Here is a 12,966-nt window from a genome sequence, read left to right on the forward strand (position 1 = left end):
GCATTGCGTATAATTGCACAAGATCATTTTGTAACCGTGGACTGACATCAGAAAATGAAAAGGCTTGTTGTGCTTGTGTCCTACTCTGTATTTTAGCAGTTAAAAGTGAGTGAAACATTGTGACTCCTCCCGTAATCTTATGGTACACAATGCCAAACTCTGTTTATCCTTTAAGATGTATGAAAATGATGTGTGATGCAGCATCTCGTCACATCTGAATACACACTATTAGCTGCATGTAAATCCTCTTAAATGTTGCAGCAACACAGACTTCCAAGTCTGCTTGATCACAGTTATCATGTGATGTTTTGAGCCAAGTTAACAGCATGCAGTGTTTTGTGTACAGTGAGGCACTGTGGCATGTTTTGTACAGTCGGCTGTATGTGTGTGAACATCCTGTTCTTTCAGCGTGGAGGACACATTGACACACAACAGAAACAACAAGTCAACAAGTCATTTAAGGTCTAAAGTGTTTACCTACCCGCTGTTTGGAGGCAGGCCTCAGCCCGAGATGGGGTTGGCTCCGACACTGCAGGAGGGAGGGGAAACAAAACTATTATGGAGGATATCAAGAAATGCAGTTCACTCACTTGTAGAGTTTACACATCTTTTTTTTTTTTAACATAAAGGGTTGAGCATCACACAAAACAAAAAAAAGTAAATTATGTTCTGAAAATTGTCATTTCTGATACTACCACTAGAGGTCACCTAAATAAAACATTTTCAAATACTACACATAGAGCCTTTAATCTGTCCAGGGGTTTTAGATTAAAGAAAGGGGTAACACAAGAGGGATCACAAAAGTCATTTTCAATTTGGAAAAATATATATATATAAAAACTTGAATTCTGCTTTACCAAAGCAATCTATAGTGGGTTTCAGTTTACAGCTCATGTCAATCTTCGCCACTTACTTAAACCCACAAATCCATTTTTGCGGCATATTCAAATTTGAGGCTGCGTTTCAACCTGTAATGGTGCAGGTCGGACAGAGTGTATGGCATTTAAGTTTTTATGGAAAATAACCACTGACTGTATTTAAAGTAATTTGGACTTTGGGAATACAATGCTATGGATCTGGTGCCTGGGCGACTTAATATGTTTCATTTGAATAAAATACAATTATGTTTTGTTTTTTAAGTAGAATTTTGGCAAACCTTAATTAGGTACTTCACTATTTGAAACTAGATGACAATTTTCATTTTACACGTTTGTAAATTGTTTTTTTTTATGTGTAAAGCACTTTGTGACACAGGTTTTGATGAGCGCTATACAAAAAAAACTGTATTTTCATATTTAGTGGACATTGGTGGCACTGAAACTTCACACACTTTGACACTGGCTTCAGCTTTCATTCATGTTGGTGGCCGCTTGGAGGCTCCCAGTAATAATAATGAGGCCCAGTAATGTGGCCAGACCCTCATTATCGTGACAAGAGATCTAACTAAATGAATGATTTGGATTTTGTGATAAAAAATATCAAGAAAATATAACAACATCTGAGAAGAGAGAAGTAGAAAGACTTTTCCCCCCTTATGACAATAGATAATGAGCTCGGTTCCCTCCTGGTTTCCCTCACTCCAAGTTGTTTCGTTGCATTAACGTCACCTAAATGCTGCAAATGCAAAATGTAAATGGATGCATTTAAACTGCGAGCATCAACACGAATGGAGCCATTAGTGGTATTTAAAGATGAACATGTTAAGAGGTTTTTCACAGAGGAGACGACAGAACAACGAATCCTAATGAGTCTTTAAAAGGCTCAATGTGAAGCTCCCAAAGGAGTTATTTACAAAGAAAAAAACTCGGCAGAATGGTAATGAATTCCCACATGGGTTGAAACACACACACACACACACACACACACACCCAGACGCGAACACACACACACTTTGAACACTGGCAAAGACATTATTTGATCTAGAGATTCTAAGATTAAACACACACATCAACACAATTGTTAATGCCCACGTACAAACACAGAAGTGTACACACACGCACAAAAACACCACATACATGCACACATTCAAACACCCACAGCACTTCTTCTAGTGTAGCAAAGATATTGTTTGATGCAGAGATTCTTGCTTTTTCTTAAACACACACACACAGAATTACACACAAAAACACACTTTTGCACTCAAACCTTAGATGATTTAATGTAAAGACTTTTTCTCACCCACAACACACATGTAACCACACACACAGACACACACACACACACACCTTCTACCCCAACAAAGATATTATTTGATCCAGAAAGAAAGAAACCAGGAAGCAGCAGTAAACCTTCAAAAGGAAGCAGGATTTTATTTCACGAGCTGCACCATCTGGAGATTTTTGGGGGTATGAGGGAGAGTAGGTGTGAGATTGGGGTGAGGAAGGGTATGGGAGGGGGGATGACAGTTGAGCAAGTGGTTATATGCTGCCCACATTTCTGTTGTACACTAATGCAGCAGGTTTCAGCTGACGGGTCGATAGCTGGATGGAGGTTATTTATTTATCCCAGAGGTGGTTGATGGAAAAAAATCTATTTACCTGACAAGAGCCTGACATCTTTTCTACTAGCTTTCTGTAACTCAGTGGCTTTTCTCAGGGATTGTTTCTTTCATGAAAAGCTGAAACATGTTCCTGGAGTTTTCTGGTTTCTACAACTGTACTGGACAGAAACAATTAAAACACCTTGTTATTTTTACAAATATATGAAAATGATTTTATAAGCACTTAACTACAGCTCCCATGAGACTTGTGAGAGTTGCAGTTGAATTTTAGTCAGTTTCTCTTGTCTTTAAAAAGTCTTAATCTGAAAATAAGCGTATATGTGTGCAGCATCATGTATATTATCACCATTTGTATCTTTACGATGAATTGATTCTTCATGTGAAATAATGAAAAAGGTGTATTTTGTCAAATAACCAAGAAATAAATCACCTTAAAAGGGAAATAATGTGAAAATACTGAGGTGTCCTGAGTCACCCCTCATTGTAACAGTAAATCTAGTGAGACAGAGTGTGTGTTGAGCCAAATATGACACACTCCACGACATCAGCTTGATCCACACACACACACACACACTGCTTATGTATATTCTGATTCATGCAGGTACACACCTACTGTACATAACCGCACAGTTCAAATTTCATCCCTCACACTGCATCCTCAGCATCCCCTCAAACATGAAAGATTCACTCCCTCATTTTGTTTAGCTCCAAATCGTGGCAGCAAATAGCAAATATACTTCCCAGCTCACTATTTATATACTTAAGTGTACAAAAATGCACACAAAATAAATGAAATAAACAAAACACAGGCGGAGTCGCTCTAGGCAGCACAAATTGAGGCAAAGACTTGTCTGCTCAAGCTGAAAACGTTTTAGATGGACCAAAAAATGTTTGAACAACTTGTATGACTCCACTTCATTAATGTCTAGAGGCACAAAAAGGAGTGAAACTGGTGGGAAATGAAACGACTGGACTTCCTGCATGCACTTAACTGTAGAGCTGAGTTTGGGAACATCAGCAGTGAGCTCAGAGGAAATGATGAGATTCGGGGTCAACACTTGGCATATCGCTAGTTGCAGTGTAAAGTGTAGTGTTGTACATTCACAGTTAATAAGAAAACAATCATATTGTGTCAAAGTCAAAGAACTAACTAACTAACTAACTAAAGAACAAACAACTTTAAAAATGTTCATCTCGTCACCACAGGACAAGCGATTACACAGTGCTTGTTACTGAGCTGTGTACATGTTAAATTGTTACATGTATTTCCACTTTTTAGGCGTTCGGGCCTCTGATGTCATCCTTGTTTTTTAAACTTTGAACAAAAAACCCACAAATCTTAGGTTTCAAACAGGATTAAGATCAAAGCCCTAGAGAATGTTTTCATGAATAACCAAAATATCCACCTTAATTAAGCAATTATTGATTTCACAGTGGGACAAGCCTGAGCCCTCAATATGCGCACCAACACACACACGCATACACACACAACTTAAAAAGACTTTCTCATCTAACTTGAAGACAATTTATCACATCTTGATTTAGTAAAGTAATACTTCAAAAAGACAGCCTTTTATCTTATTAGAGAAAATATGTCAGAAGAAAAATACATCCCATTTCAAAAACAAGTTAAGGCTCAAATTCGATTAGTATAATCAGGGGATTTCTTTTCTCTATTCCACACCTTTATTTTACTGACATCACATTATGTCAGCGAGCAAATCAGTCTCTCACTCGGACAAAAATATGATGTCTATATTTAGGAGTTACAGATATGAAACAGAAAGTTGATGTTTCCAAGTCAGACAGAGAAAATCGGATTGTTCTGTGGTCGGAACAAAAGAAAAGTGTTTTATCCTTGGTTTTCTTTTTGTTTTACTCCAGCAGACAATTGCTGTGACCTTTAGAGGAATATTACACTGCAGAGAGGCGAGAGTCACGGTGGCTGAGTGAACGTATCTTTGATAGGAAGAGAGGGACGAGGTGAAGAGACAGTAGGGCGAAGAAAATGAGAACTGGGGGGTGAGACAGAGAGAATCGCCTTGTGTCTTTTCCATCAGATCACAAGCACAGCGGGACATTTTGGTTCTGACATTTTAGTTTGAGACATCTCATCCATCTTTTGGGGTTTTGTGATCTGTCGGCGGCAGTTCATTTTGGAACATTCACATCAAATGAGAAGGAAAATAGCTTGCAGTCTGATCACTGACACACACACAAAAGGAAAATAAACTGAAGATGCAAGATACTGTTTATCAGGAAGGAAATGAATCACAGGCAGAACAAGAGACAGATAAAAGAGGGTGGAAGTGTTTGCTAAAAATATTATAAAAGACACTTTGTTGCTTGGTTACTCAGCAAATGGCAGATGGTGTTAAAATATCCAGTTTTAAAAGTCAAGTATTCACAACAGATGATTAGATCAGTGGTTCACAACCTGATCATTTTTGCTCCATTTTGTCTTTGGTGATGTTTAAAGTAGTCATTTAAGTTAAACATATTGTTTCATATACTGACTTTATTTATCATTAGGTATGAGTTAATATGCTCCTGGCTGCTTAGTTTCTGTCTTGTAGGTGTCACAGACACACCAGGCTCCACCATCAGTTAATCACACACACCTGCTCCCCATCACACTCCTGCTCCCCACCAGCACCTCTACTCCAGCGTGTTTTCCAGGTCTCCGTACATCATTATCATCTGGTTGTGAACTTACCTGCACACCTGTCTACTCATTGCTGTTAACCATTAAATATCCATCTGTTGCCATACTGGTGTCTCCTGCCTATCTGTCCGTAAGAGAAGGTCAGACGTAACCGTGGGATTACAGCATGAGCTCCACGGACCCCTTCCAAGTCCTGGTGGAGGGTCTCCGACGAGTTCTCTCCACCAATCCACCTACATCCACTCCAGCCATCACTTCTGTCACTTCCGCAGTCACTCCTTCACCACGGGTGTATGCCAATCCCATGGCCAAACCAGCGCCCTTCTCTGGCTCGGCGGAGGACTGCAACGGCTTCTTATTGCTTTGTTCACTGGTTCTGGAGATGCAGCTGCACCTGTACCCCGACAATCGATCCAAGATAGCTTTCATCATCTCTCAGTTACACGGACGAGCACTCCAGTGGGCAGAATCCATATGGTCACAAAACGGACCCATCACCCAATCTCTCCACAATTTCACAACACACTTCAAAGAGGTGTTCGGCATTCCAGCAGGTGATTCGTCTGTCATCAGCCTGCTCCCCGGCCTGCCAGTCATCAGCCTGCAAACCAGCGGCTCGCCTGCACTGCTGCCCAGCTGCCCAGCGGTTCGCCTGCTCAGCTGCCCAGCTGCTTGCCTGCTCCGCGGCAGCCTCCAGTTCCAGCGCCGCAGCAATCATCCATCCCTGCTGGATCGCAGCAGCCCCCAGTTCCCGGACTCCCTGCTGGATTGCAGCAGCCCCCAGTTCCCGGACTCCCTGCTGGATCGCAACTGCCTCCTTTCCCAGTTGGATTGCAGCAGCACCAATCCCTCATTGCCGCAGGATCGAGGCAGCAACCATCACTAGTCACCACTGGATCGCAGCCGCCTCCTGCCCCATTGGGACCGCAGCAAGCCGCTGGACCACAGCAAGCCACTGAACCGTCCGCTGGGTCACAGCACACCGCTGAACCGTCCGCTGGACCGCAGCAGTACCCTACTTCTCAGCTGGAGTGGCAGGCTCCAGATTCCCGGACATCACTGGTTCTGCCAGATCCTCTACCAATCTTCCCATCGCCGGCTCCCTGTCCTGGTGTCCCGTCGCTGGCTCCTGATCTAGTTCGCCGGCCTCCAGAGGGGTTCCGCCTTCGCCGCCAGCCTCCAGAGGGGTTCCACCTTTGCCGCCGGTCTCCAGGGACCTTCAGTCTTCGCCGCCGGCATTCCGCCAGGCCTCCAGATGGTTTTGAACTTTGTCACGGACCTCATGAGATGAGCTCCGCACATGTCCAGCTCCCGGACCGTCCATCCGAGGCAACCAGCTCCACACCTGTCCAGCCCCCGGGCCGTCCGTCCAGAGTCCTGCCACCTTCAGAAGTGTTCTGATGACTCTGCTGTGGTGGTTTCCTGGAGTACAGTCCAGGAAACCAATTGACAGAAGTGAAAATATACTGTATCTTTCTTCTTCTCTTGTATTCTCTCTTTGTTATTATTTGTATGGTTCCCTTTTTACCAGATCTATGGTAAATTTTATGACATTATTTGATTTTATCTTGTGGGTATTTCTGTCTTATGTTTGGTTTTGGGTTTCTCAAGTGGCTTATAGTGTAGATATATGGTAAGACTACACAGTAACGCATTGAGGAATATGATAACTGTACAGGGGGTGCACGGTGGCAGAGCGGCTAAAGCTCCTGCCTCCCAATAAGGAGATCGTGGGTTCGTGGGATCGATTCCCGGACCAGACCAACATCACACAATCTCTCTGGGTGGAGTCTGCATGTCCTCCCCGTGTTACCGTGGGTTCTCTCCGGGTTCTCCGGCTTCCTCCCACCGTCCAAAGACATGCATGTGTAGGTTAATTGATAACTCTAGTTAGCCCTGCGACGAGTTGGCCACTGTCCAGGGTGTACCCTGCCTAAGGCCCAAAGTCACTGGGATAGGCTCCAGTCACCCGCGACCCCTAACGGGACCAAGCGGTAGAAAATGGATGGATGGATAACTGTACATATGTAAAAGAAAAAAAGACCACCACCTGACCTGAGTTTGGGTTTGGGTGTGTCCTCTATTTAATGAAAGGTATATACTGCATACTGTTACATAATATCTTCTGTCTGGTTCCATTACATTTAACTAAACTAACAAACACATTTCATCCACTTCAGCAGTTTGTCTGGGAACCTACAGTAGATAAAATTAATGTCCATCATATTGAATCAGTCAATCTACTCTGCTAAACTTGTCCCAGTGGGCTGCGACCCCGGTGACCCCTCACTGCTGAACCCCTCACCAGTTCAGTGGGTCACACACTCCTTTCCACAGGAAATGTGCTTGCCCGCTGTGGAAGGTCAGAGACAGAAATGTGTGTGTGAGAGAGTGAGAGTGAGAGTGTGTGTATGTGTGTATAAGGGTCACATGGGACCTCAGCGCATCAGTCGTCCTGTAGTAATGATGTATGAGGCGTCAGCGGGGTCACAGCGGTCCTGTGGGGGGTCACGGTCAACTCAGTAACCTCTTAACAGTGTTGACTAACAGCATTAACGTCAGCGCTGAGGCGGTTTGGTCACGTGGGTTTACTGACACAATTAGACAAAGTGGATAAAAGTCAGTGTTGTGTGTGTGAAACTGTCAAGGTCATACTGATTAGTGGGAAAAAAACTGCTGTAATACTTGACATCTCCAAAAGGAATCGTTTGGACAAGAATAATTTTTAAATAAAGAGTGCGTCAAGTTCCCTCGTGTGGAAGAAATTGTTTTCTCTGAATTTACAGACAATCTCGAGTCAAAAAAGAGATGTGTTCTTGACTCTGACCTTTTTCTTTTTTGTAAATCTTGCGTAACATGCTCGAATATCTTTCATACATACTGTCACTTGTTGTCTGTCACCTATTCCTCATCTTTTCTCTCTTCAAATCAGGTTCGATAGAGACCTGTTCTCCAGCACAAATGGAATAACTGTGCTATAACTCGCTTCCTCCGTGAGTTCCTTGCACTGATTTCTAAAGCACTTTCTCGTTGCCTTTTTTAGGCTTTTCCTGTTCAAGGAACGTTGATGGAGCTCCATGGTCTTTTCCAGTAGCATCCTGCCTCACCTGCAGACAGTTTCTCACATCCACATCAGGTAGCTGTCCAGTAACTAAAACCCTCTGCTGACAAGAAAGGCATGTTTGGACAAGGTTGTACTGTTTGGCCAATGCTTGTTAGGGCAAATAACCGTCAGAAAATCATCTATAGCCTAAAATCCAGAACGTCCACAGGTATGAGTGTGCCAGGTCAGTTTTGAGTGTGAGTTTTTGTTGTTTTGCACTACACTCCTCTCAGCCTTGAATCTCACTCTGCAAAACATTCACTGTGTGCAAACATTCTGATTGTCTGCACTGAGACCCGAGCTGCTATTAACATGCACATATTGACAAGGGACCCCCCTCTGTTATTGTGTGCATGTATAAATGTATGTGTGCATACGTATGCAGTAGTTGTGTCGGCAAATGACTGTGTATGTATGTGTGTGTGTGTGACTGCCAATGAGCCTGTGTATATGAGCCACTTGTGTGCATATGAATGGCAGGGGGTATCCTCTTCCTGAATGCAGAGCGCATCCAGAATATCTCATTGCTATTCATGTGAATGAGTCTCCTTGAATCAAACAGCAGCCAAAAGCATATTTGTACAGTTAAAATGCATGCTGTACTAGAACAGAAATCTACCAGAGTTTCCTTCACAATGAAATCTGTCTCACTCCATCAAGTCGCCTAATGTTTACAGTGTAACTATTGAACAATGTGGAGAGATGTTCCCACCATCTTTGCATATTATTTTTAGCATATAGCACTTTGTCGGTCTGGCCTTTTCATCCCATCAACTTTACTTTTCTCTTTTGAATTTGAGCTACAGAACTGAATTAAAAACATCAAAGCAAACTCAAAGCACAAATCTCCACCAACTCTTAAAAGAATTCTCAAATATGCTGTCAAGTTGCTGTAACTGTAAGTTGATTTATTGACTCTGCAAACCTACACCTATGATTCGGAGTCAAGTCTTTTAGAATAATTTTAAGAAAAGGAAATCAAGGATTTTATGAAAATATTAAAGTTCCAGATAGAATCATGAATTTACATACATTTCTTTGATTTTGGTGAAATGTTTAGTGTGAAGTGCTCTTTGCAGATTAGATTTTGTACAGAATTTTGGATAGATTACATGATGAGGTTGGACCCATGGCAGCTACTGATGCTAATGCTAACTAGCCAGTATCTTTTTTCGGTTTATTCTCAGCAAAGCTGAAAATCTGAAACACGTCCTTTTCTGTATTCTGTGGCTTTTGTCCCAGTTTCGAACAGCCAATGCAAATGCTTTTGTGATCTCGGTATACAAAAGTACTATTGTATCATATAAATCCGAGATTAAATAGAGATGGTGGTAAGAGAAATAGGGACGTCCGTTGTGTCTTCATAAGACACAGTCACACTGTCTACGTCTAGGTTAATGCTAACCTTAACCATCCCAACTACATGCCTAACCCCAACCCTAATCTAACTGTATCCTAATTCTTCTTCTTTCTTTCTTTTTTTTGATTTTTTGCATTTTGCCATTATTAGATAGATCACAGTGAAGATGCAAACAGGAAACGTGGGAGACAGGGGTATGACATGTAACAAAAGGTCCCAAACTGGGGACATTGCGATTGTATGGTAAGTTTTCATAATCACCAGGGTGCCAAACCTAAATCAAATTCTAATCTAATCCCTTAAAGGACCAGACAAAATGTCCTCACTTTCCAAAGATGTCCTCACTCTAAAACCCAAAGTTCTCACAAAAGATTGAAGTATAGTACAAGAGCACACGCAGTGACTGGGGAGTCTCTGATCGATTACACAATGAAGATGAAATTTATTTGACCTTCCCTTGCAGGAGGGTCAAATAAATTAAACATACATGCTGTTGAGCAAGGCACTGAACCTTCAGCTGCCCAGTGACCAGCAACAGTAACAGGCTGCTCACACAGTGACTGACAGCTGGTGACGCCCCAAACTGCCGTGTGAAAGTCCTCATCACTCCGTTCCCTGCAGCACCCCGCGATGACTCCCAGTGCTTGTTTCCTTCCATCTGCCCTTTCCTCCTCATCCTCTCGCCTGTCATGTTCACACGGATATGATAAAGAGGCTGTTTTTGTGCAGATTTTACAAGGCAAGCTAACTAAGGACTAGAGTTTTGACAGCACCGTATACTCTTCCTTATTATTTAGCGTGTGTGTCTTGAGCCAGCAATGCAATTGGAGATTTTTTTTACACCTGTTTGCTCAGAAAGTGATTGGTTTTCACTGAAAGCAACATCCCTGAACCAGAGAGCAGCTTCAAGAAAACCCCATCAAAGACAGAATTCTAACATAAGAACAATCGCTCCTTTGAAACACATTATATTATGTTAATTTCGTAACACAGCTGCATTATTTTACTACAGCTTTAGGCTGGTATAATTCAACCTAAATCGTCATTTTGTCAATAATAATGGAAATGATCAGATTTTTGAAAAAGTACACACACAATACACTACCCTCAATGGAAGCCTAGTTCAAAGTGCAATAAAGATTATAATGTTTGTATACAAATGTATTTAAACATTTTTAACCCCACTCCAGAAGAATCCACGGCCTGGTTGCACTGCATTGTCTTTTTATCAATACATGGTAGATGACTACCAGTATATACACATATTAAATAACTAGCATCACATACAGCATATCATGTACAGATAACAAAGAAAAAGAGGGAGGGGGGTGGTAAATTGTCTGTAGTGACATACAATATGTCACATGTATATACAGTAACTAACCAGTTGCCATAGTATAAATTGTCATAAGTTACCTTGTGTCATTTTAAATTTTCTAAAGTGTCAAGAGGTTCATTAATTCCTTAATCCATCCAAATGTCAAAGGAATTTTGAGGCCTAATATACTGTATAAGTATACAGTAAGCATATATAGTGTTTTCTGTAATAAAAACCTGGGATAATAACCCTGCTGCTGATGCTGCACCTTAAACTCAGGAGATATTTTTAATACCACAATAATTCACTGCCTATCGTCACATGAAGGGTTGCTCTTTTCCTGTGGAAGTTTAGGAGTTTTAATGTTCGTTTCCTCTGTGAGTCAGTGGAGAAATCACAGTCCACCCCACCCCCCACCCCCCCGCCCCCACTCTCTGGACCACATGCTGACAGTTAACCAGTGAGCTACACTTGGTTATATGTTGCACACCGCCCCCTTGTGGTTAAACTGTTAGAGGGTCAATACATGGACGAAGCCAAATTACATTACATGTTTACATAACCACATTCATACTAACAACAAGCACCAGCAACCTCTCAGTCACCACCACTACTGTCTAAACTGTAGAGTACATTCATCATCACATATCCATACACACACATAGAACTATGTGACTACTGTGGAAGCCCCTTTACACCAAACTAAATCCACCATATCAGTAAGTATTTTTCTCACAATTATGACTTATTGTGACAACATTATGAGAGGGTATTTCATGAAGTTTCAGCTATTGAGAGCCTATCACAATGTATCTCATAAATGACTTGTTTTGACATGAGATATATACATACAGTATTTGACTATCCTGATATAGAAAATAACAGACTCAATGGAAGAAATGCCATAACTCCATTCTTTTCATATATAAGGAAACCTCATTGTGTTTTAAATTTACATAATTAAGTCATTACAACAAAACTCTTAACTGTGAATTTGGGCAGAATTTTGGGTTTACATTTTGTTACCATCTTTGCAAGTTTCTCCAGTCAGAAAAATCCAAATCTGGATAAGATGGTGAATTGTGTCTGAAGCTTAGGTTGGCCAGTGTGACAGCCTGAGAGACCTGCCAATCAAGGCAATCATATCTCAAAATATACTTTAATAGCCTTTAAAAGCCTTTAATATCCCCTTAATAGAACAATAATTTACAAAATTGCTTCCAAGACTCACAGTAAAATGAGTCAAATTAGCCTTTGAAAGCCTACTTTCTGGAGAAGCGTTAGTTCTTCTAGGAAAGTTGGGGTTTTATTGATTTCTGTACAGTTTTCTTGGAGCTGGTCTCTAGCATCTTTTAGTGAAACTGTATCTTCAGGGACTTCCAGATGGGCTTCATCATTCAACCGTGGTGGTTGATAATTGATCACAAATAGCTGTGGATAATGGGAAAGCTGGTCGCTCTTGTGTTTGGCACATTTAGGGGAAGCACAGCTGTTTGTCATGAAGGGAAAGGAGGCTCTGATAACAGTCTTCATCAACACAGTCATTCCTCTGCCAGGAAGGAAAAAAGCTCCCTGATTAGCAGTTAGGTTTGACTGACACCTCGATCCAAAGAGACCTTCCGCTGAATAACTCTTCTCTGCAACTGGCGTGGCTCTGACCAGACGCTTTGGTCCTGATTAACCAGACTCACATACAGGGAGACCACAAGTACATCTGCAGAAAACCTCTCACATCCAGGTTCTGCGGTTTGGCCCTGTGTAGTCCAACTGTGTTGCTCATGGACAATACGTCTTGTTAAAGGACAAACCAATTATTAGTGGATAAGTCCAATCTTTTTAACTACCTGTATATCAGACTGTGTGTTCATGTGTGTGAAGGTGTGTCATTGTGCTGTGTGAATGTGGATGCCTGTTTGCATCATTACATGGTGGATTTTGCTGTTTTTTCTGGATTCCCTTTCTTACTCAGATCTCCTGGTCACAAACCCACAGCTCTTCTGACACATTTCATGACAGGTGA

The 12,966-nt window shown here is 41.7% G+C and overlaps 1 protein-coding gene across 1 annotated transcript in view; it reads right to left on the reverse strand.

The window, feature by feature from the left end:
* The window catches only part of rasgef1ba (RasGEF domain family, member 1Ba), a 128,053-nt gene that overhangs the window by 103,789 nt on the left and 11,298 nt on the right, over positions 1-12,966 (reverse strand). Inside the window, exon 2 of the mRNA XM_044197940.1 lies at positions 482-529. Coding sequence (XP_044053875.1) covers positions 482-529 — 48 coding nt within the window. The remainder of the gene's footprint in view (positions 1-481; positions 530-12,966) is intronic.

Source organism: Siniperca chuatsi, linkage group LG5 (assembly GCF_020085105.1).
Source record: "Siniperca chuatsi isolate FFG_IHB_CAS linkage group LG5, ASM2008510v1, whole genome shotgun sequence".
In the NCBI taxonomy this organism is placed as follows: Eukaryota; Metazoa; Chordata; class Actinopteri; order Centrarchiformes; family Sinipercidae; genus Siniperca; species Siniperca chuatsi.